Source organism: Cynoglossus semilaevis, chromosome 19 (assembly GCF_000523025.1).
Source record: "Cynoglossus semilaevis isolate Cse_v1.0 chromosome 19, Cse_v1.0, whole genome shotgun sequence".
Classification (NCBI taxonomy): Eukaryota; Metazoa; Chordata; class Actinopteri; order Pleuronectiformes; family Cynoglossidae; genus Cynoglossus; species Cynoglossus semilaevis.
Window position 1 is genome coordinate 30,583 of NC_024325.1, and position 26,327 is coordinate 56,909.

The window sequence follows — 26,327 nt, forward strand, 5'->3', positions numbered from 1 at the left end:
GTCGGCAGGTCGTGGCCTCGGACAGGTGTCAACTGATGTATAAATACCAAGGAACATTTTTTTTGTGTGTGTTACGCAAAATAAAGTTGGCACTGCACCAATGAGTCACAGTTAAGGACGGCAATTGAACATCTTCCACACCATGAAGATTCTGCAGTACCAGGATCCCCTTTCTGTGCCCCACCAAAGGAAAACTGACAGAATAGGATATAAATACTCCTCTCTAGCTAAGCACAATGACAACTTTCAGTGTTACAGTTGTTTATACATTGTTATAGATGTTCTTATTGGGAGTTGAGCCAGTAAGGAATACCGTAGAATCTCCCACACTTCAATGAAAAGGCTCCTTGAAATATTATTTAAAAATATCCATCCATTGAAATAATAGTAGCAGGATTATTTCATACAGATAACAAGCATAATTTACAGACCTATTGTCCATCTGTGCAGAGTAAAATGCCCCGAATGAATAAATATCTGCTGGATATGTCAATGCTATTTCAATATGGATTTTAAAAAATAAAAACATTGAATTAACATGCATAAAATCCATTCTCCACATTATCACTATACAAAAAATAACAAACAAAATTGCAAAGTATTCTTCCTCTAGTGGAAGCACAGGGAAACTGCATCATTAATGCCGGTGACGTCATTGAAGCGCGTGTGTATGTGTGAGTGTCCTCCAGTAAAAGGTCACTCACAGCCGCCGCCGCACATCATCTCTGGCTGCTGACTTCCTGTTCACGATGCCAAAGGGTGGCATTTCTTTTTATATTTTCTGCAGAAAAGTGTCACATTTCCAAAAGCCAGAGGAACAACTATTGAACATCCGGTCTTTTGAAATGTTCCACATATTTTAAAATTGAACATTGCTGAAGTTGTCTTTATAAATAGTTAGAATTCCACTCATATTTTAGTCTAATTGTCTTATTTTATATATGTATATATATATATGTTTTACCTTAGGGCTTCAATGTTGAGTGAAGTAAAATGTGTGAGTGTGTGCCCTCTGCTGGTGGTGTTTAAATACGATCATTCATTCACCGAGATGAGATTGCAAGGGAGTTCCATTTGCAGCAGGTTCGCATCTTTTCAAACACGTTATGGTGAGCATCAAAGGACATTTGATTTTCTTTAAGAAAAACATGAAAAGACAGACAATAAACAAAGCTCTGGGCACGGTCCGAGATGTTGCACCATGTTTGTCCTTGGTGCCATTTTCAGACCGAAACCCAAGGTAGAGTTACCAGCCCAGTATCACTTACACGGATCATCTGAGGAACTGTAATTAATACTGAGAGGGCAATATTGACAAAATAAAGGGCATTTCATAGCACATACTGTGCTGCATGTAAAAAAAAAAAAAATAAAATTGTTGTTCGAGTTAGCGGCCCATGTCATTTACTAACGTTTTTCTACTCACATCTAAGTCACCTGACAATGTCCTTTTCACCAGTACACAAATGAGTGAAACGTCTGTTTTCCTCTGTTTTAATTTGGCATAATTGTTCCGCTGTTTGTGTCCTCTTCTGTCCTCATGGCATTTATCTTATCTTACCAATATTCGGATGTCCCGTCCCTCTCATATTGTTTCTCACCTCTGTCCTCGTTTCCCTTTATGTGTCACGCATTGCAGTTCTTTATCTTTTGATTAAGGAAGAAGATGAATTCGCTTCCATTGTATCTTGATGCAAAGTCAAGGAGCAACATTGTAGTTTTGTTTGATTGTAAGTTAAACAACCAAAAAAAAAATCTATATAAATATATTTACATATATTTATATATATATATATATATATTGTCAAATTGGCAGTATTAGTTTCAAACTAGAAAGTAATTCTAACGTTGTGGCACAACATAGTTAAAGCTGAATAATCAGCAAATCTAATTAACTTCTATTGTATGATATAAATAAAAAATATATATAATATATATATATATCTGTCACACATTTCTTACGTTGACTACAATCTTTCAAAAAAAAAACAACTTGTACCCATCGCCCTTTGCAATTCATTAAAAAATATTTTATTACACGTATGCAGTACAGTTGGGTTTAATGCACTTGGACATCAAAAATGCAAACATCACTGTTGTTAACATGGCATGTAGAAAAACATGTTTTAAATACAAAAATCTGCAAGAGCCTGTTTGAAAGTAATGAAGAGTAACTGTCTCTGGCCACAGGACCGTGGTATGGCTCTGGGGTTTTGTTTTTTTTGTGTTTTTTTTTTATGTTCCTGTGGCTTCCTGTGTTTTTTTGTAAATACTCTAAGTGTATTTGTAAACAGCAGAGAGCCCCGGTACGGAGAAATGGCAGTGCATTTCTGTTTTGGCGCAGATGAGAGCAGCGGCTCTTCGTGAAAAGTAAAAGTAACATGGGCATAGGAATCACTTCAGAGTAATTCGTCAATGAGGCATACACTCTCGCATGCTGAGGCATTAATGCACACCACAAGTGGCTAAGGCATTTGCAATATGTTTTCATCTCAAGTGTCTGTAAGTAAGCATTGCATATACACAAATAAATTGCTACGCAGTGAACTCCTCTTCATTTCATTTCATCTCTCCCAGCTTGAAGGTTGAACCCTGTCACCACAGTGAAGCTCTTTTGTATTCTCTCTGGGTTAAACCTTGAGGTTCAAAGGTGGTAAATCTGGGCCTGGCGTTGGGTTTCCATTGGGCTCTTTCTTGTCGGGATCCGACGTGTTGCTCCGGGTGTTTCTTTGCGAAACTGGCCTTCTGTGGCGTCTTCTCCTGTGCTGATGAGGTCTCGCAGAATTGGACTGCGAGGGATCCAGCAGCGGATCCAAATGTAGCTTAGCACTCTGAGCATCGGAGGACTCGTCGATAAAGGCCAGGTTCTCCCCGAAGTAGTCCAGAGGCTGAGACAGGTGGGGATCTGGAGGAGCCTCCTGAGACTTCTGAGTCTCGGGGGTTTTCTCTTCAGGCACTCGCTCCGTCTGAGTGACCTGCGAGTCTGTTTCGGACCCTGAGCCTGACCCTGACGATCCGTTGGAGGAGGAGGTGGAAGACGTGTAAGATCCGGAATCGGTCCCGTTCTCAGGATGCTCTGCATTTCCATTTGGAACCCCTGTGGCTGACACACTGTGGCCGTGGCTGCGAGACCCGTGGCGACGCTTTCGCCTCCGTCGCTTGAAAGGATCGTCAATTTTGCCTGGGATGCGAAAATCCACCGACATATTCTGGATGTTTTGAGTCCAGTCGGTGGCGTGGGCTCGCAGTTCTTCCATCTGTGAGGATGTGACAGTTTCATCAAATGACAAGAGGAAGACTGTTAGGGAGCACCATTGCACCACATGTGTCTAATAAGCTTGTATGAATGATCAAAAATGTCATTATTTTCTCTTAGAACCATAACAATTGCTCTTAAAACGGTAGTAAAATGCTTTAGCCGTTTGACTTGAAACAAGACAAAAAGTACCTCAGCTCTAGTCTTTTTAGAAAGAACCCGAAGCCAGTTACCAATCATTGTCAGGATGGAGGCGAAATAGGCCAGACCGAGCAAGATCCAGAACCACACCAAAGGTTTGTACCAGCGGTCGCTGCCCTCAATGCCAGAATCCCCTAAAAGAACACGCGAAAACAAACAAACGTGGCAGTTAACGGCGCAAAACACGACATCCTAATGTAGCCATGTGCCTTTGGTCCACTAGGGGTGAAAAAGGACCCTGCCTGGTGTTTTGTTATTTATAAGTATACGGTATTTAACTGTTAATTTAATTTGTGTGTTTCACCTTTAGTTTCACAGTAATGTAGTGCAACCCATTTCTATAAAAATGTCCTTCCTTCTTTTTGGAATTCAGGGACATAAGTATAAGGAGTGAAAGCAAACATTTAATATGGAATAATTTTCTTGTTAACCTTCATTTAAATGAAAAAGACGGACAGTTTGTTTTGTTATTATAGCTAAAATACGTATCATCACAGGATTAGAACTTTGGTAATTATGCTGATAATCTTGATTTATAATCTTGATTTATATACTGTATATATACTGTATATATATATATATATATATATATATATATATATATATATATATATATATATATATATATATATATATATATATATATATATATATATATAATTTTTTTTGTCAAATTGGCAGTATTAGTTTTAAACCAGAAAGTAATTCTAACATTTTGCACATTGTTATGGAAAATGTTCCGGCGTAGGTTCACATCGTTTGCGTAACGACAAACGCTCGCCTTCAACTCAGGGCTTTACAAATGTGTTTGTAGCAAATGTTGCAGGAGGGGGACAGCGTTGTATGTACTGCATGTCAACAGAAAGTCAACTACTGCGTGGCTCCCCCGCTGAGGAAACGCATCCATCCGTTTAAGGAAATTGAAGATGGAAGGCAGGAGAAGTAAAACAGAGGAAAGGCCTACAGGCGGTAAGGTTAATCAATAGCTCACTTCTATGGAGGAAGAAGAAGAAGTCGTTCTGAATAATTGATGGCGTAAATGAAACTTGTCTGTGCTAAGTAAACTTAGTGCATCAGGAGTGACAGAAATATATCTGGATTAGGATATAGGTACATACAGAGGAGCGGCTCATTTCAAATCTCAGTGTCAGTGGTAATTACAGGACACGTGTCATTCAATTTCAAAGCCCTTTTCTATTCGTTGAATTGCTGCTGCCATTACTACTACATGATTTTACATTTTTTTTAAATATAAGATATAGCAACCTCTGGTGGTAAGGTCACATATTATATGTACATATCTATTTTTTTGTACATGATAAATCTGATTGATAAATCAGAAATGAAATATAATGAATACCTTTTGTTATTATTTTTGTTATGCTGTTACATGAGTGTTTGTCCACTAGAGATCAATATTTGGCCCGTTTAAGAAGCACCCTTTTTTTTTAGAATAATAAAGAACAATTATTACTATTTTTATTATTAATAATATTAATAATTAATAATATTATTTATTATTAATTATAATATACAATAATTATATAATAATTATTTATTATTAATTAATAATTAATAATATTAATAATTTTTATTATTAATAATAGTAATAATTATTAAAATTATTACTATTTTTATTATATAAAAATATAACTATTGATTATTTGTGGAGGTATTTTGAGTGGTTTTACTATATACACACAATAATAATATAATAAAATAGAAAATAGAAAATGACTTGTCCACCTGCAACATAGTCCCCAAATCCTACAGTTGTTAAGGTGATGACTACAAAGTAGGCTGACTCCAGCAGACTCCATTGCTCCACTTCTTGGAAAACAAAGATAGGCAGTGCCACAAAGAGCGCGCAACCCAACAAGATGGACAGGACGGCTGAGATCACTCTGACAATGGTCGCACTGACGCGCCACTTCTGCGAAAACAACAAGGTGGGATGAGAACGTTAACAGGAGGAACAGTAGATAAAGGAATTCAATACAGAGCCCAGCTTTATGCCTGACCAGAAAGAGAGTCTCTATTTTGGCGACGGTCTTCCTCAGTCCAGTACCCAGGTGGTCTCCGACTCCCGCCAGCAGGATACCAAACAGTGGGATTCCCACCAGAGCATAGAAAATGCAGAAGAGCTGTCCTCCTTCCGTCTTGGGAGAGATGTTACCAAAACCTGGCATTTGGGGGGAGGGAGGGGCAGAGGTTTACGGACACGTTCAGAGTTTTTGAAGTCAGTTTTAATGAGTGGGGTTTTTATCGCCTGTGCTGCGTACCTACCAATGGTTGTGATAATAGTCCCTGAGAAAAAAAAGGCACTGGCTAGATCCCACTGGCTGACAAAGGTGCTGTTACTGATTGGATCCACACCTGCACCAATGGCATTAACCACCTCCTGGGATGTGCAGAGTTCAGAAATTAGTTCATGGGTGAAGTTCAAGTGTTTTTATTTGACCATGATTTCAATTTCACTGTTTCCTTTTCCCGTATTCAGTATACTATAGTTCCCTTAGGAAGGCCGGGTTGTAACCGGAAGACTGTATAAATGTACCAACTCCGTAATGTATTATTAAATGTTTCAGCAATTTTTATTTAGTTTCCAATATTGTTCATTCTTATGTAATAAAAAAATAATAATTCATCTGGTTACATTTTTAAGCTCCCTCAGGCCTTACACAGTAATTTGGCGAGCCCCATGACACATGTGATGTAAACAGTAGCCTTGTGGACGTATTCAACAGTGAGGCGTCACGTGAACATGCTGTCTAGGTGGAAAAAAAAAAAGGTCAACAACCATCTAGACTGAAACTATATAAAACTAGGCAACAACAAACAACAACATGGAAATGAATCGGATTAATCCCAATCCCAAAAGTCATTTAGTCATTAATCATGACTATAATTAAGCGCGATTAGAGCAGATGAATTGACATTCTTCAATATATATATATTTTTTTTATATTTATATTTTATTTTTATTCGAATTTTCTTAGTGCAACAAATGCACACACAAAAACGGGAAATTAATCAATAAAACAAATGTACAAAATAATCCCTACCTTCTCGCTTACTATAAATAAATTTAAAAAAAACTAAAAATCCAACAAAAATCATACTGGCTGTTGAGATGGTATGTCATGCTTTAGGTCTTGCGTGAACACAACAATAGTACCGTGTGTATGGCCAGGTAGTATTAGGGCAGGGATTCCCAATGTCTCCCAATGCAGGCATCCCTAAGAGTGTTCGTGCTGCCACTAGGGGGTGCACGAGATGAAAAAATGTGATGGTTTGAAGCAGTAAAGCCATGTAAATAAACATTTGCTTTGTAAAATTCAAAATCAAAAGTTGACATTCTAATAAATAAATGAATGCAGACTACAGATAACTGTGTTTTGGTCATTTCAGCATGATTAAACATGCTGCTAGATCTCTTTAAATCATCAACAATTAAGTAATGGGTTCATCTCCACAGCCATTATTTAAGGAATACGGTCGTCACAATGGATATTCCATCAGATATCTACTTCTATTTTTTTTTTTTTTTTTATACCATGCGTCACACGCGGTGGTTTTAAATTGTGCTCCAGCCGAATGCGTGATTTATCTCTGAGATGCTGACAGCCACAAAGGCACACACACACACACATGCAGGAGTGGATTTTTATGGCTCCCAGTAAAAAAAAATCAATCATTCCACTACGTTACAGTGTAGTAATACTACAGCGTACTACAGTAAGAAATGAGGTACTATATTCATGCTCGCATCCAAGGGAGAGTGACAGGCTGCGCTCGGCCCGGAGAATTTTAACCAATAAAACAACTGCCAGATCTAATTATCTGCTGTGTGTTCGTTGGCACTTGAAGACGTTTGTCAATTCTAAATATAAAGGCGAAAATTATGACGCTGTTGTGGAGTTTATCTGCTTTATCCTTCCTGTCTGCCTGCTGTCTCTGTGTTCAACGTGTGGCCAAAAATGGTTAGGGTCGGAGCTTTACGTAGTTCGCTTGGTTGTACCGCGTTTGTCGTTTGTTCGATTTGATATTTCTGATAGCGTGGTTCTCACGGCCAAGCACGTTGGAATATGAATTTAAATAGGAAATACAATAAGCTCTATTTTATTTACACTAACACTGAACGATGATTAGGTGATGACGAAAAACCCACTCTGCTCTATCCATGGCAGTGTATTGTTGTTTTGTAGGCCACTGTATCGGCTCTGATTTAAACTGACTTGATTGAACTCACTGAAGTTCAATCACTGGTAAAAAGTAAAAAGCAAACTTTTTGACTTGCGGGCAATTGTCCTAAAATTTAACAGGGGGTGGGGTCAGGAGCAGATAGATGGAGAGTTCGTGTGAACTATGATAAATGACATGTAAAAGTCATGCATAAAGGCTAAAATGTTAAAATACTTATAAAATTATTTTTGGCACCATCTATTGGGGAGACGTGGGTATTGCAGGAAAAAGACAGAAGTATAATGATAATATAAATACATTAATAACCCTAACCCTATCATTTGGACCGGATTAAAAAGATGAACAGGCGACATCTGGCCCCCAGGCCTTAGTTTGCCCATGCCACAGAGATGAAGAAATCATAATATATATATATAAAAAAAATCACATTATACTAATTTAACAACTTTAATTTCATAAGTTAATGACCTTTTTCTCTTAACCTTAATGACTTTATTCTCATGAATTTACGATTTTTCTGGTAACGTTATATTTTTTTTTCTCATGAAATCGAAAAAAAATTTAAATTAAAATGTAAATGTATGACTTTAATCTTGTAATAATATTTTTTATATATATATTTTCAAATTGGCCCTAAATATTTTGATTATTTTCCGATTTCTTACAACTTTTCACATGATAAAATAAATGTTTCTATAAATGTCTCTTCCAAAAATTAAAAGCTGAAAATAAAAACAAAGTATTATTGTGTCATTTTAAACGTATCCTACAAACAGTTAAGTTGTACTTTCGGCTGCTTAGTGTGGTATTTATTATTGGTCTTCAACAGGATGACCCTCTTAGACCACACAGCCACAGAGACTTTTATCTCAACAACATCCACGTGACTTGAATTAATAGTCAGTGGAATAAACTGCATGTGGGCCTATTTATAGGTGACAATGCGTAGTACTCAACAGCTCACATTACTGCAGTCGAGGACAGTAGCGGGACAGGCTCTGAGTGGACTGAAGACCTGTTGACAGTGGTTTTTTGGTGAAACCTGAGCCTCAGAACAACATCTGAAGAATGAGCCTGTAACAGCTGTTGCTCACTCACTTCCTTTTTAATGGCTGTTGTTTAAAAGAGCTGTTGTTTAAAAGAGCCCATTTTTAAGGACAAGTAACACAAGATAGGTAAAGCAGCATTTTAATGTATTTATCTATCATATAAAAAAATGTTACTAAGTGTTTTTATGTGTTTTTAGACATAAAAATAAGAACTGATTTGGTTCTGTTTTTATACACCAAATTTTCTTTTTGAATGTTGACACAATTATTCTGCAGTTGCAAAGGCTGACCACTGTATGGCAGTGTTGGGTGATTCTCAGGCGTCCACTGTAGAGGCTTATGTGCAACACTGCCATCAAAACCTATTCTTTATCATAGAAAATGACATTTTAATAGCTGTCCACCGTAGTGACCGTCATGCATGAAAGGGTTAATATATTTTATTATAATATACTATTTTTTAAAATAAACTTACAATTTATGCACTGACCAAACCCAGATGAGGGGATATAATTTCATGGGAGAAGTTTCTTCATTTGCCAGGGTATACGGTAACAGATATGGGAATCAAAATTGGCTCCTACCTTGATACCCAGAGGAAAAGCTAGGTCAATTCAAGCATGCATAGATCATGTCTCACTAGTTTGTGCCGTACTTCAGTCATAACATTGTATTTAACTGGAAAGCAATGTTACTCCGATAAAGACAGGATGTATATGTTGATGGACATACACACCTGGGGCTATATGTAAAACTAACCTCAAGGGTAGTTGTCCATATAAGCTGTCAGCAGGACAGCAGTGTCTGTACTTATCAATAAATTCCCTCTGGGATGAAGTTGAAGCGACAACTGGAACTGCTTCTAATTGCTTTGTGCATTATAAAATAATGAAACTTTAAAAAAAATAAAAAAAACAGCAAAGTGTTCTGGAACTGCTTCTAATTGCTTTGTGCATAATAAAAATAATGAAACTTAAAAAAAAAAAAACAGTAAAGTGTTTAGTTGAGATGTTGCAATTGATCCGAACTATTTATTGCAGAACTGCAAGATTCATTGAACTACTTGTGACTAAAACAGTATACGTATTATTTATATATATTTATGTGTGTGCGTGTGTCAAGACTGATGACCTTTATTGAAATTTGGAGTTTGGGGGTCTCCTGGTGGTGACAACTTTGAAGACCCCTAAACTACAGCTTAAGATTTATCTACAACAGGCTACACTACTGGCTCAAGAAGCAGATACTAGTGTGATTGAATGAGAGGGAGAAGGGTGGTTACAACCCCGCTGTAAAGCATAGTGGAGGTCTGCCAATTGGCCAGCATTTAAACGGTTTGAAGAAATAAAAAAATGATTCTGTCTCATCCCGGGTGATTTGGCAGCGTTTTTACACCGACAAACGCAACCTAGGATTTCTAACCTAGGTGTCATTGAACCTGAAACCCCTCGTGGTGGCAGGCGGTCGTTCTAGCGACAACACCAACATAAAAAAATAATATAGTGCGCCCCGGCAGTGCCCCAATGGAACAACAAACAGCAGGATCGCCATCCTATCGAAACCCGACCAATTGTGACCCACATTTCGTTCACGCACACGCCTTTAGCCGAGCGCTGAGCATTTCTAAACGCAGCTGCTGTGACCACACCTCATGCCTGCCCTACGGTCACCGACCGGGGGCCCTCTAACCGTAAAGCGAGTCTCCCGTGGGACACACAAAATTGTTCACAGTTTGATCATCATCTCCAGAAGACAAGTTTCCAGTGTATATGAAACATGAAACGGAGCCAGGTATCTGTCAGACACACAGCCAAAATGTATTTTTGTGTCCCGTCCCTGAGCCTCAGATTCTCCCGGGTGTTTGTTTATACATAAATAAGAACACGCTGTATCTGTGTACGCTAGTCGTCATGTGTGCTAGCCCCACCTGTGGATGCAAACACAACGCAGAAGTGCAACGTAAATAAGGGGACAATATGACCTTTTGCGTTCTTTAAAAAAAAAAGTCCAATAATAAAGATGATAGAATCGTAAGAAGCAGCAGCAAAACTTTAGAAAGAGGAATCATTTTAACCTATAAATACCAGGCATCTCTTGATTTTACATCTCTGATAATCAATCTGATACCTTCTTTTCTCCTCCAGCATGTCATGGGCGCCCCTTTGCCAGAGGTGGGACCGAGTCATTGCTTTGCAAGTCACAAGTAAGTCTCAAGTCTTTGCACTCAAGTCCGGGTCAAGTCTCAAGTCAAGACAGTCACGCAAAGGTGAGTTGAGTATTTGGCTTTAGGTATAGGATCAGGCAGTTTATAGTTGATGTTTGATAGTGAAATTTTAGCCAATATCAAACCAATGGATATTGGTTCGATATTGGCCAAAATTTCAGATACCCGAGTATCGGATTTAGCCCTCTCTTAAAAAAATACTATGAGTAAACCAGGGGTATTTAAGACCTGAGGATTTATAATTGCCAATTCAAAAATATCAACCGACTCCCACTGTAAAGTCAATAACGGTTTGTTAGATTTGCATGTTGTTCATCCTATGGTCATACCTTCAAAGTTCTTCAGGTATTTTAATTTGGTTACTTAATGATGCGACGTCTCCACTTCAAAACCACTGAGACGAGGAAGACACGGTCGACATGAACTGTTTTGATGGTTAAGAGAGAAAAGAATGGCATTCAAGAAACTCTGACCGGCTCTGACCGGCATGGTTGTTGGTACCGCGCTCACCTAATTACATATGTCAACAATTACTAGGCCCCCAGGTTTTGTCCTCTGCTATTTTTTTTGTTTAATATTTCTGGACGGAAATTGGGGATATCAAACTGACCCTTTATGTGTATTTTTTTAATATTTACCATTTCAATATTTTACTAATATTCAAGTGTTTTCACGTCTGCTTTTGTTCTCATTTTAGTATTGGGAACTTCAGTCCCCTAACGCATGCATGTAACCTGTGTTTTTGAAATCAACGCAGCAACAAAGAGCATCGTTAATGCAGTGCCGTTGATGCACTAAGACAACTGCACAATGCAGGATCTAAATAAAGGGGGCTCACTTGATTAACATTCTTCACCAGTGATTCACTCTTTCATATCCCAGTTCAACTGCAAGTTTGCTGGGAATTGAAGCAGCGCTATTGCTAACTCCTCATTTCATTGTATTGCACGCTGCAGTGGCAGATTTAGTCCTTAGGGAAAAAAAAAAACATTTCAGAGAGAATTCATTTAGCATTAAATCAATTAAGAAAATGATATATTGATGACGATATTTGCTTTTATTTATTTCTAAATGTGATCGTACGTCACGAAGACGACATTATATTTTAGCAGTAGCGTACCGTGCATTTGTCACCGAGGCCTGAGTAAATCCATACCTCAATGCAGTGTTTCTTAATTATTTTCTGCCATACCGCGCTCCCGGAGGACAGAAGTTTTTTTTTTCATGTCCCTCGTCCCTCCTGAATTGAAATACTATTTAGCACCTGGTTATATTTATTTATTTATCTGTCTGTACAAACCACTGTATGAGTTTTGTTCTTCTACTAGGTTTAAACAGGAAGCCTGCTCTGCTGCCACCTAGTGACTGGAGGCTTGTTTATCGGTCAAGCATGAATAAAGACAATATGCCAAAAGTGGCCTCTCGCGTCCCCCGTGACACTTTACCATGCTCCTCCGCTCTGCTGCCACCTAGTGACTGGAGGCTTGTTTATCGTTCAAGTAAGTACATTTTAAGGAAATTGAAAGTGTGTCATCCGCTATTTTACTGCCCAATATGTTCATCTGATTGGGCTAAAGCTAGAGCGCCTCCCACTGCTGAGTTGATTATTACACCAGAGCTGCTTGTCCAGCGTGGATTTTTACAGTCACTTAGTTTAAACAATAAAACGAATTTAAGCCGTGTTATGTAGACAGGAGAACGGGTGATTTACCGTTATGAAGGCCTGCAGGTTCTCTGGCTCCACACATTTGAAGTCTGACAAAAACGCCTGACGCGTGGCCACCAAATGGCCATGCTGGTCCTCCTCCTGGGGAGCCTCCAGGGCACGGAACACCACGGCACCCAGCACCAAGTACAGGAGCACGCCGGTTAAGATGGCAAGCACGGTGGAGCAACGCATGGCTGCGCCTTCGCTGAGCTCAAACGTCGGCTGCGGTTTACTCCTGCCTGCTTCGGGGCGGACGGGATCCCAGCTGCTGCCGCTGAAACGCCATCAGCCACATCATCCATGGATGCATCCATGCTGACCACACTGAGTCTGATGGCATCACATGCTCCACAAACAATTACAGCACACACACACACACACAAGTGTCTGGAGCAGACTGGCCTGTCAGCTGCACACAAACCATTAATCGATTCAAGCCTCGCCACAGTGCTGACCCAGCGAGTGCAACAGCATGTCGGTCGTCCTGTCTAACATGTTGGCAGGATGTAATTGAAAGACAGATCATAAAAAAAAAAAAAAGGATCCTGGTTTGGATCACGAAGATAGATACACGCATACCTGTCGATTCGCCTCTGATGCTCACGCCGTCGCCTTTTCCAGTCCCTCTTAACACCTGGTGTGAGGAAAGCGTCCCTGGACCCGAAACCAGCAGGCAGGCGGTCCACCTCACACTCTGTCTGAAGGGACACTGTCGTAGGTGTGGACAGAGCACGGAGACACATTTTCAGGATTGAATTCAAACGTCTGACGTTGTTTCTTTTGTTCCGTCGGGGCTCCTGAATGCACGTTAAACAAATGTTTATTTTACATAATAAGAAAAATAAAGGTTTGTGATTGGAAGCACTAGAGCAGGGTTTTCAAGCCTGGGTGACGCGACCCCACATAGAGTCGCTTGGAATTCAAATGGGGTCGTCTGAAATGTCTAATAATTGATTTAAAAGAAAATACTGATAAACAATCTTTTTCCACTAATTGTTATTCTTTTTGACTGGGATGGGTTTGGACTACAGTCTCGCATCTTGACTGACGGCTGCGATCGCGTAACTGCACACAAGTGACAGCTACTAAAATGACCCTTGTCAAAGAGTCAAATATTTGTGACATCAAAATAGGGTCTGAAGGTAAAAATGGTTGGGAACCACTGTCCTAAAGGCTTGTTGGCTGTTTTCGTAACACGTGGAAAGGACAAAATATTAGGGGAATTTATTGTTATTTCAATATAAACATTTTTATCCTCTTATCCGTTACCGGGTCGCAGGGGGCAGCAGTCTCCATGACCGCCACCCAAATCACACTGCACCGTACCAACCCCCCTGAACCTTCCTGCAGGTGGTGAGTCCACTGGAATAAACAATATATGTCTCGGTTATATAAAATCCATGCTAGTTTTGGTTGGATGTAAGAAGAATAATTGGACACCACAGATCACTGTTATGCAAGACATTTTTTTCCACGCAATAATAATAATTGTTATACTAGTTACACAATTCTGCACTTTCATTTGCAATTCTTCGCTAAAAGGAGTTTGAGAGACTACTGGGGCCAGCAAAAAAAAAAAAAAAAAAACATGATACAGAAGTGCAACTCAGCTCTGAAAAGAGAAGAAATAAAATACCAGGCAGACTAATGAAATAAATGAAAAAAAAATTAATTTTAAAAAGCAAAATTGGTTCAGTGCAGTGCTGTATGGAATGATTTGGAAGGTATTTTTTTTCGGTTGGAAAACTTGATATTGATTTCGACACAATCAACCCTTCCAATCATTTTGGGATTTGGGATTCCTCCAAACACAGAGTGGGATCAGTTTCTGTCTCTTCACCGGTGGTCGCCACAGCAGCAGACTACAAGGTGATTTAGTGCTTGATGGCCGCCCTGGTGAAACCCAACCTAGGACTGGGTATCAACCCCAGAACTTTCTGCAGAGCAGGTGGGCGTCCTAAAAACGTACCGCTCCGGCCCTCAGCCTTCTCCATTTGCCTGTGTATGCTTTTTCCATATAAACCATATTACATTTTTTTCCCCCCCCCATATTACACCTCTGTTAATCGCAGGAACAAAGCCCTGAACTCACAACACAAACAACAGAAATCACACATTCCGCTCTGTGGCTATGGTGACGAAGCACAATTGACTTTTCTTCTGATACTGCTGCGACCTCAAGATCCAAACCGCTAGTGTGCTTGTCGGTGAAAAATTCATCCGAGAGTTGCAATGAGAAGCTTTCGATTTAAAATAGGTGTGAATTCAATCAATACGTTCTCCTATTAGGGTTTTAATCGATCATTGCAGTGATGGATTTTTTTTTTTTTGCGCAGCGTGAAAGGAATCAATTTTGAACAGACGCACGGCGCGCTATTTGAACATCCTTCGGCAGAAAAAGCGTAAAGCTGATTTAAATAGACAAATGTCGTACAAGTGCAGCTGACATTTTTAGCACGATCGTTTTACTCTCCTTTATCATTGTTACATGATATTTGGAGTAGGTATGTCCGATAATAACTACTTGCCCTTATCCGATATTAATTAACAATTCCGATATCAACCGATACCGATATATGCCGGGTAATATTTATTTATTTATCTGTACAAACCACTGTATTAAGTTGCTGGCACTGCAGCATTCTGCACACGATCCCCTGGTTATTAAAATATATTAATTAAATGAGCTGCAATGCTGCCATCTAGTGACTTTCACATTAAAACACAGCCGTTTTTCCCCCCCAAACTTTTTTTTTAGGGCACTGTTTTCATCCTGTCCTGTTTTCATTAACAAGGGGAAAAGTGATAACGATTCTTACAGATATTACATAATTGTGTTAATATCGGTCGGCCAATATTAGACAGTAATTCTACCAGCGCAACAGGGCTGCCCAATAGAAAATAAATTACGATAAAAGGCAAAGAAAAAGATATTTGGCTGCCACATAAACTGTAAATTCATGCAGTTCTATAAATTTTATAAATACGATTACAACCTCCGTATCAATTACTGCTGCGAAGCTCAGCAGGTCTGTGCGTGGCTTACGTGGCACAAGTGTCTTATGAAAGGAGACCTGTCCAACAGAATTCTTTTCTTTAAAGATTCATGAACTTTCCCCTTTAGTTAAATGTTAGAACGTTGATTTTTTTTTTCCACTGGGATTTAACAAAAAATTCCAATTACATCTGCAATCAATGTTAGCAGCAAAAATCAAACACAAGTGAATATAAAAAAATAAAAAAAATATATAAAATCCCTCATCGACATTACACATCGCAGCCTCAACTACTTTCGGTCAATTCAATTAAAAAGTCTAAAAGTTTACGGCTGTAAATAAAAAGAATTTAAAAAAAAAAAAAAAAAAAAAAAGCTCGCTTGTAAATTAGCCTAATGTCTTTTCCGTTAAATTGATGTTGAAGTATAAAAAAAAGATCCTGTCTCCAAACGACCCGTCAACCCTTGGAACCTCAGACCGTGTCACTCATCTATCATCTCCCAAACCCAGGAGACAGTCCTATATTTATATGCACAGTGCAAACAGATGGGTGTGTCAGAGGTTTTCTTTGTTCCGACCGGGGGAGTTTTTTTTCATTAGAATACATTCATACAACACTATAGACTGTAAGCCAGAAAACATCAGCCGTCATCGTCTACAGTTCTGTCGCTGCAGTTCTTTAGTCAGCACAGCCCCTGGTTCTGATCCAAACCTGGAGCAATAAACAGGGCGGCAAATATTCGCCAGCTCTCGGAGCTGTTTTACAGCGTCTAGGAAGAAAAAAAAAAAAAAAAAAACTATTCCAAATGTCCACTTACCTAATGAATCACATCATAGTCAACAGTCTGTCTGATGCTGTACTCTCATCATTAAATCAACTCTTTTGTTTTACAACATCTTTTATGGAAAAGTTCTTTAATCAAAAAGCTTCGCGTTAAAAAAAAAGACGAATCATCAAGCATCGCGTTCACCGGCACGCCCCGACCCATACTTTAACGACAAAACTAACCAGAAATATTACAGATGTTTATAATTAGATAAAAAAAGACATGTAATATTTAAAAGGAAAAATAAGACTATCTTCGAAAGTGAATTATTATTTGTCATTGTGAGACACCAACCTAGGAAGATTAGCCCATCACCAAAGTGAACAGGGGGGCACACTCAGCGCACCTCAGTGGTAACTTGGCAGCTAGTGGACTCAAACCTGAAACCTTCCGGACCCAAGTCCGCTTCCTTAACCACTGAGGCAAAACCGCCCAGTTTCAAGGATAAAATAACGATAGCAAAAAGTTAAATCCGATAATGCAGGTGGACAACGGGGGGGGGGAAAAACAAAAAAAACCAAAAAAAAACGATAAACGATGAACGGAAAAATACACAAGGGAAAGGACATGTAATTGAATTTAGTCCGATTTCCAGAGATTTAAATAGGAAGGTGCAAGTCAACCTATTTATAATATGAAGAAGAAAAAAAAAGCCTTACATCATGTTAGGTATTCCCTGTTTTACATAACGTAGGCAATTTTGAAAAAAATCAATCAAACTATTTAGATGGTTAAAACCAAAAAAAAAGAAAAGCCCATCCCAAAAAAAAAAAAAAAAAAAAAACCCAAAGATTTACTCGATTCATTGATTTCAAGAAATCTAGTTACAAAAGTTCAGTCCGTAAATTCGGTTTCTAACAAAGGGTACAACAACCTCTGACTACATCACACAGTACGACAACACGACTGTTGTACTGTATACCTCAGCCCGCTAACACATTTAAACAGACTGCACATGCAGCATCCACCGCCACGGCACACTACGGTGCAGCGGCTCATCGACAGTGAAAGACATAACCCTGTAGTGTAAAAACCCATAATGCAGCAGTAGACAAAAGCATCATTCCATTAAGTGCCTAACATCGCTGTTAGCCGTGCTCGCAAGTCGAGCCCCAGCCCCGCGCGCTGATACCTTTTTATTACCGATTTTTAGAGTCCCTCAGGGTCCGGGAGATGTATGGCACTGATCAACGCACCTGCCACTCCTACGAGGATAGATGCATGCTGCTCTCACCTCACTACGAGGAGCAACCAGCCCGTGGTCCGGAGTCCTGCAGGGAGTTTGATCTCGGGCAGCATTGCATTTAGGGAGTGTGATCATGAGCGTGCGTGCCTGCGTGCGTGCGCTTGCGTGCGTGTGTGTGGCTGTTGCTGAGTGCACAAGAGCGAAAAAGATACTCAATCAACCTGACTTTATAGAGAGAGTGAGAGAGGCGGCCAGAGAGACTAAGCAGAGAGCACGGTTAAAGACAGAGGTGGTGATGAAAAGCCAGAGGGGCTCTGTTGTGGACGGGTGCAAATACAGTGTCTACTTTGATTATTTCTGCGAACGGTTTTGTTTATGCACCGCCGTTTCTGGCGTACGAAACGGCCGAGTCGTTTGCACAACGTTGGACAGTCAATGGCATTTCTGCAGGATATGGTTTCCCGATTGACCGAGGTGTAATTGGTGTAACGCTGCAGAATCTGCAGAGGGGGGAAAAAAAAAAAAACCACACAGCTCAGCCAAACCTCCAAACCTAAATCTCGACCTCTTTCTCTCAAACCGATAGACAGAAACGCTGTGCCCTCTATCTCTCTGTCGTCCCTGTCTCTCTCGCGCTCACATTATAAATACCGAGATCATTTTCTGCCAAGTTAGAGCGAGTTGTCGTGACCAACTCTGTCTCTCTGTTTACGCTCGTATCGGCCTCCATCATGTTTTCCATGATGGTGTTCTATGTCGATGACGCTGCTACGTTGGCTCACTGTTGTGTTGTGTTTATTCTGTGTCTGCGTCTGCTGTTGGCTGTAAAAGTTGAGAGTTCGTCGAATCGCTGCGTCCTCATGGTGTAAACGAACCTTTGAAATCTTGAACCTTGAATCTCAACGTGCCGCGATGTCATCTGTTGTTGAGACGGAGCAACAGGCAGGACGGGGGAACAGTCGCGAGACAGTGTTAGTGTTGGAGCTAGCATTAGCTAGCTTTTGTACTTGTTGTACTTTGTTTATGAAAAAGGAATATTTAGAAACTGTTAAATAATTCAGAGCTTTTCGACCCTTGTTGCTGTTTGTCTGCTTCCACTTTTGCGAGGACAGACGGAGTTTGTGGGGACATGACAGACCGGCAGGTCATTGGGGTTGAGAAGACTGAGTGATCCCATTAGCTCCGTGGTGTTGTTGCGGTGAATATGTGGTCGAGCGATGTCGGCATCTGTCCCTGCTGCTGTAAACGGCATATGCGTATTTATCCATCCATCCATCGGATGTCCGATATTAACTTTTTGCCGATATCAGATAAGCCAATATTGTCTAAATACTTCATTTTCAATTCCGATATCAACCAATACCAATATAGGCCTGGTAATATTTATTTATCTGTACAAACCACTGTATAAGTTGCTGGCACCAGCATGCTGTATACAATCCCCTGATTATTAAAATAGATTAATAAAATTAGCTGCAATGCTGCCATCTTGTGACGTCCACTTTAATATACAAAACTATCACCAAAACTATTTTTTAGGGCACACATCATTTGGCAAAACCTAAGCAGTGCCTTATCGGGTATTTTCTTCTCTGTACAAACCACTGTATGAGTTGCTGCCACCTAGTGACTGGAGGCTGTTGTTTATCATCCAAGTATTGTGCAGCAGCGACACACTTCCGTCCAGCATGCCATTACCGATTGAAAACCTCTCTAGTGGGCCTCCAGGGGGCCCTGCCCCACTATTTGAGAAGCACCGGTTTGGTTGAATATGCTTCAATGATTGCCCCAGGGACGATTTAAAAGACACCCCGTCTTGGATAGTCCAGTGTCATCTTGCAGTCATAAACCATTAGGAAAGAGGATAAGTTTAATTGGCTGGTCTATATATATATATCATCAGTGAGGATGTGACTGTCGGCGGAAACTTTTAAAATTCAGCCTTTAGTATTAAATATATAAGTATTAAATAGTATTAAATAATGAAATTTTCACATAAGGGTCCTGTCCTGAAGTTGTCCTCAGGATGCAGGACATGGTTTTTATACGACCTACAAAAATTAGCGGCTTCCACAAATGCTTGACTGCCAAAAACTGGAAGCCTAACAGGATTAAGTCAATACGATACGCCATTCAAACTCCATTTAAACCCCTTGAATCTTTTGTCGCAACATCTTCTGTAAAAGGTTGATATCTATCGAATCTACACTGGCCACTTTCATTGGTATGCTAGAGTCGCCTTGCTTCTTTGTCCTGAGTCTACACAAGGAAAAACAACTGTTCATGCTTAACCCTTTCATGCATGGCGGTCACTACGGTGGACAGCGATTAAAATGTCATTTTCTATGATAAAGAATAGGTTTTGATGGCAGTGTTGCATATAAGCCTCTACGGTGGACGCCTGAGAATCACCCAACACTGCCATACAGTGGTCAGCCTTTGCAACTGCAGAATAATTGTGTTAATAAAACACATAAAAACACTTAGTAACATTTTTTTTAACTCAGTATATCATGGGCCATGCATCAAAGGGTTAAGAAAGAAGAAAGAAGAAGGTTAAAGTGTGGACATACACATGCTACAGCAGGCATGGGCAAACTAAGGCCCGGGGGCCCGACGCGGCCCGTTCAGCTTTTTAATGCGGCCCACCAAACTTTTCCAAATTAGATTTATCATTAGCCTTTTCTCTGCAATACCCACGTTTTCCCAGTAGATGGCGTAGAAAATGATAAAAGCATTTTAGCATGTCATTTATCTGCTGCAATACTTGAATAATAAACAACAGCCTCCAGTCACTAGGTGGCAGCAACTCATACAGTGGTTTGTACAGAGAAGAAAATACCCGATAAGGCACTGCTTAGGTTTTGCCAAATGATGTGTGCCCTAAAAAATAGTTTTGGTGATAGTTTTGTATATTAAAGTGGACGTCACAAGATGGCAGCATTGCAGCTAATTTTATTAATCTATTTTAATAATCAGGGGATTGTATACAGCATGCTGGTGCCAGCAACTTATACAGTGGTTTGTACAGATAAATAAATATTACCAGGCCTATATTGGTATTGGTTGATATCGGAATTGAAAATGAAGTATTTAGACAATATTGGCTTATCTGATATCGGCAAAAAGTTAATATCGGACATCCCTAGCTGCCACCTACTGACGAGAAGCTTGTTTATTATTTGAGTATTACAGTAGTGGCGCACTTCTGTTCAGTGTACCCTATTTGATTGGAACTGTTTATTATTTGAGTATTACAGTAGTGTCGCACTTCTGTTCAGCTATTTGATTGGAAGCCTCTCACGCCCAACCCCTCTCCCCGTCCTCCTTTGCAAATATATAATTTCACATCTTTGTTATTTTCACAATGACAGCCACTAGAGGGCACTCTAGGTGGCTTGTGCAACTTACATTTCGGAGTGACTTATATATGTTTTCTTCTTTGTTTTGCATTGTTTTGGCTGGTGCGACTTATACTTACGGTAGTTGCAGATTAGATGTATGATCATTCACGTCCTTTTAGTAATTTGAACTAAGTAACTTTTACTAGATAGGTACTTTTACTAAATTACTTTTTGTTTGTACTTTTTCCACCTCTGTTAAATATACTATTTATGGTCATTTTAAGACCAGCACCAGAGTGCAACACGACCAAGGACAGGCCAAGGTGGACTCTTTAAATGTTTTATTTTACTGTTGGAATGGCATCTTGTTTGTTGACCCTTTGGGACACGAGCATGCAACTTCCCACAATGCACATCTGCCTTTAGCTGCGCGAATAACTTGCACATTGGTGTTTGTGTTGCCTCTTGAATATGTGCTAAGAGTATAATCCTGCGATGCTTAAAGTTACTGTATATCTTTAAAGGCCACTGACTCCGGTTACATCCGTCACGATACATTAACACCGTAGCAATGCATTAGACAGTCACGTCTCATCCTGTAATGCGTTTAGCGGCGCGTATAATGACGTGATGCCCGGACGTGTCTTTCTCCATTTTTCCCCCCAACTTGATAAACCACAAACTGGCTCCATTTATTTCATGCACTTACCAAATAAACCGTTAAAACTGCATTCAGCTCATTCAATTGAGTCTATTTGAAAGCGCCTGCTCGTCTCTCCTCACTCAGACTCATGTCAAGTCCCAATGCAACCCAACAGGTGTCCTTTTACTCAATGCTCCACACGAGCCATTACGGCGAGCAGTAGAGTGTGCGGAGGGCTCGCGGAAATCCACGAAGGACGGAGTATTTCCCGCGAAAAAAATAAAATAAAATCAACGAGCCAAAAGCTCCTAGTTCAGTGGGACAGAGAGTGAAGTGATATAATGTAAATAAAAAAAACAAAATACATTGCCCTGTAAATTACAATTATCATAATTTTAAGGCTAATGTGACTCAAAATAATCCTTGGAAATTAGAAAAAAAAAAACAAAAACAAAAGTGAATATTTAATAAACAACACGGTCACTCAGAAAAAGAAGTAAAAAAAAAAGTCCTTACTTTTAGTTGGTGTGTGGCTGCAGTTTGAGTCTTGTGTTTTTGATGTTTTCATCCTGAAAGTAAAACACACATGTAGTCAGATCTGGAAAAAAAAAAAAAAAAAATTTATATATATAAGGCTGTAAGAGAGGAGAAGCCTGGCTGAAACTAAACAGGTGATCAAAAATGTGCTCACAATTATGGCTTAAAGTAGGAGGGTAGTAAATAAAAGAGGGAGGAAGAGAGGGAGGGGACACAGGGAACGTGAGGAGGAGGAGGAAGAAGATGACGGCACTGCTATTATGAGCACTTTATTTTCAATTAAGCCTTGTTAGATAGTGTAAGCTCACTTTCTGCCATTTATTTTTGATGATGCAAGAACTTCTGTGCTGGAAATTGACTGGTTAGCAAGCGTATGCAACTTTGCCTATTTAAGAGCACAGGCACGGTCAATGAACAGTGATTTAACAACAACACAATCATTTATGGTACAGCTGGAGTCCCTCAGACCCCGCACTGTTTTGTTTCCATAGCAGTTTAGTGTACAAATGGACAATTGTGTCTATTTATACTGGAGTCTTGCATGTGGCTGTTTATTTATAGTGTGGATTTCAGCGTGATGCTAAAAACACGCAGCGGAACGTCGACGAGGTGGAGCGAACTATCCGTTGTTCGAGGATTTAACGCAAAAAGCACAAAAGAAATACTGTAGAGCAGCTGTCGATAGCAACGTGAATTCAATAATAATAAGAATAATTATAGTAATAACTTTCAGAGCACTTCCAAAGTTGCTCACGAGAGTGTAACGTGTCAGCAATTTAAAGTTAAAAAGACACTGTTAAAAAAAAAAAAACAAAAAAAAAAACAATTAGGCAATAAAACGCCTTAACACTAAAATAATTCCCAGAATACTTAGAAAAGTGTTGACACTGAATAAAATAAAATGGTCTAGAGTTGGCACATGATTGGTTGATCAGCCGCAAAAGCTGGACATTTGGGAATTAAATGTGGTGTTTTTGAAATCTTAATCATGTCTTATCGCTAAGATGCCTGAAGAAATAATAATAATAAATATTATATTATTATTATTATTATTATGGGCCAGATAGCATATTTTATAGTAATTCTCTGGTTGTTTAGTTTGAAATGTTTAGATTATATAATAAATAAATCTATAAAATTACTCTCTACATATATACACATATTTGCATGTAAATATATACACGTGTATATTCTCTCTATATATATTATACACGGTATATATATTTATATATGGACAGTATATATGTACTCTCTCTTTCTATACATATACAGTATATATTTATATACACAGTATATATTTATATATATGTAGAGTATATATGTACTTTCTCTTTCTATATATAGAGTATATATTTATATACACAGTATATATATTTATGTATGTACAGTATATATGTACTCTATATATATATATATTTATATATACAGTATACATATATTATATATGAACAGTATATATATATATTTATATATATATATAAATATATATATATATACAGAGAGAGAGAGAGAAATACAGAAACAAGCCTGTCATGATCCTATGCTAAACACTGTATTTACAGTCAGCCTGTCTGTCGAGTTTGACTGCGTACACACTACAATCTGCTCTTAGCGTTACCACCTCTATTAGTTCATGACTCCAGCCTAGACTTTATTAAGAGCGTGTAATTCACTGCCCGAACCGGTGACGAGGTCTAATCATCAGTCTGAGGCAGAGGCTGCAGTACACTGTTACACCTTTTTATTGATTCGCCAGGAAATCCATTTAGTACACTTTAATTTACACTTAAATTTGATCCGCGCAGCTCGCGAAAAAAGCTTTTACACTGGGAGAGGAAGTGAACATAACCAAGAAGGAGGCAAAGCAGGAGTGAGAGAAAAGCAGTCAAAAACTTCTGAAAGCTATTCCAGTGATTAATTCCTCTCTTCGTGCCAGATCTTGGCAGGTAATTTCAATAGGAGACAGATCCGCACTGTAGGCAGGCTGCTCAATTTGGTTTTTTGTCCAAACAGACATTTTTTAAACATCTTAGGCCTATATCGCCCAGCTGAAATATATATGGAGTTCCTGTCTGCATAGAACAGTGGTTCTCAATTACAGTGGAACCTCAAAATACGAGCATAATCCGTTCCAGGATTAACCAGGATAACTCGAGGTGCTCTTATCTCAAATCATTTTTTTCCCATAAGAAATAGCAGAAAGGAAAAATGAATCCGTTCCGGCCCTTTAAAAAAACTCCCTTATTAGTGTTTATAACAATGGAAAAAAACATGTTTTTAATTTCTATAGAGACATAAACAGAAAAGAAATGATATATAAGGATTCCTGTGATATAAAATAACTTAAAGTCTAGTTTTTTTTTGTTTTTTTTTCCGACTTAGACTTTCTTTTTTGTAACACAAGAAAACAGCGAGTCTGGCAACGAAATGTCATTGCTTGGCAACCGGAGTACACAGTACAAAGTACACAGCTTGCAGGCCGTGAGTAATTACTTGGAGTATGTCTACATACTTATGCATGTAAGTAGCGCAGAACAGAAACTGTGCTAAATATAAACTAATGGTAAATATACATGTGAATAGTTAACATGTGGTTTTAATTATGAGTTCATACCTTCGAGACAGACGATACAGTAGTGACTAATGGTGGCACGTGCAGAGGAGGAGGAGGTGGGAGGAAGGGAGGGAAGAGAGTTGGCTGGTATGTAAACACTTGTCCGGCCCATTAAACCCCGCAGCAGGCTGGTTTTGGCCCGTGGACCGTATGTTTGTCACCCCTGGTCTGAGGAAAGGCGAAAACAAAGAAGCAGAGTATGAAGGCAGCAGTAATACGCAGTTGAAACCAAAAGAGGAGCAGTGTTGCAAAGATTTGATGCTCTCATGTTTAGGTTGGAACTACCAGAGGACTGGGTCAAACAGGACAACATCGGGAGTGAGGGGAACTGAGAGGAAGGATGTTAGGAGTGAGAATAGATTAGTGGAGAGATGGGAAAGACCTGAAAGTCCAGAAAATGAAGGCAAAACTCTAGGCATGGCAAAAAGACTGTTGGTCCAGAGGACCCATCTGTGGCGGTATGGAGATGTTTAGGAAAAAGAGCTGCGTTCTTTTTGACCAGCTCGTTAAAGACATTCCGGGAGAATGAGAGGATGCCTTGTAAAGAGTGTACTAGTGCCAAAGTACAAGAGTGATGTTCAAAGTTGTTGAAACTACAGATGCATAATACAGTAAAGGTTGGGGGAAGAGTTGTCAAAACACGGCTAAGTCTAAGCCAAAGAGCTACTGTTTAGGTTTCAAGCCAAACCACAAAAAAAAACAAAAAACTATAGAAGATAAAAAGGTCATAAGGAGCTGCACTTTGTCTTTGTGTAACTAGGGAAAGTATTTGATAGACTTTCCAGGGAGAAACAGTAGTATTGTATGAGAACGTCAGGAGCGGCAGAGAAGTATGTTAGGGTGGTGCAGGACATGAAAAGGACAGTGACACATTAATTATGTCTATGGAGATTCTCACTCACCCAGGTCATGGTCAAGGTTTAAGAGTTCTGTTAGGCAACTCCTGTCCAGTAGGGGGTTCCACGTAGGAGTGGTGTAACATTAGGGTTTCACTTTTTTTTTGCTATGCTACTAGACAGATTGACAAATGAGGTGAGGCAGGAGTCTCTGTGCACCATGAAGTTTGCAGATGCCATCGTCACATGTGATAAGAGTAGGGAACAGATGGAAGAAAAAGGTGGAGGTCAACAACCCAAAGGATACAGGGGTCAGGGGTTATTTGTGACAGACGAACAGCAGCAAAGTTAGAAGGAAAGGTTTATAGGACAGTACTGAGACCTGCTATGATGTATGGCTCAGAGACAAGGGCTCTGTCAAACAGACAGGGGCAGAGTTGGAGGTGGCAGAAATGAATGTGATGATACCTTCGTCATTAAGGGCAGTTAAGGTGGAGCAGTGTAGACCACAAAGTTAGGCCAGGTTGAGATGGTTTAGACGTGCTGAGAAGGGATAGTGAATACATCGGACAAAGGATACATCGGATGTTGGAGACGGAGCTGCCATGGATGGGAAAAGATGAAGACCCTAGGAATTTATGGATGCTGTAAAAAAAAAACTTAAAAACAGAATCAAGGTTTTACAAGGGCATGAAAACAC

At 39.4% G+C, this 26,327-nt stretch overlaps 1 protein-coding gene across 1 annotated transcript; it reads right to left on the reverse strand.

The window, feature by feature from the left end:
* Positions 1–2,008: 2,008 nt before the first annotated feature.
* On the reverse strand, positions 2,009–26,232 carry kcnk4b (potassium channel, subfamily K, member 4b). The gene is made up of 10 exons (XM_008332172.3): positions 26,096–26,232; positions 24,792–24,959; positions 22,157–22,209; positions 13,224–13,353; positions 12,648–12,918; positions 5,744–5,858; positions 5,479–5,639; positions 5,204–5,390; positions 3,449–3,591; positions 2,009–3,257 (listed from the first exon to the last, which is right to left on the reverse strand). The coding sequence occupies exons 3-10, from the start codon at positions 22,206–22,208 to the stop codon at positions 2,631–2,633; spliced, it is 1,686 nt and encodes a 561-aa protein (XP_008330394.1). The 5' UTR covers position 22,209; positions 24,792–24,959; positions 26,096–26,232; the 3' UTR covers positions 2,009–2,630.
* Between the last annotated feature and the right edge of the window lie 95 nt (positions 26,233–26,327).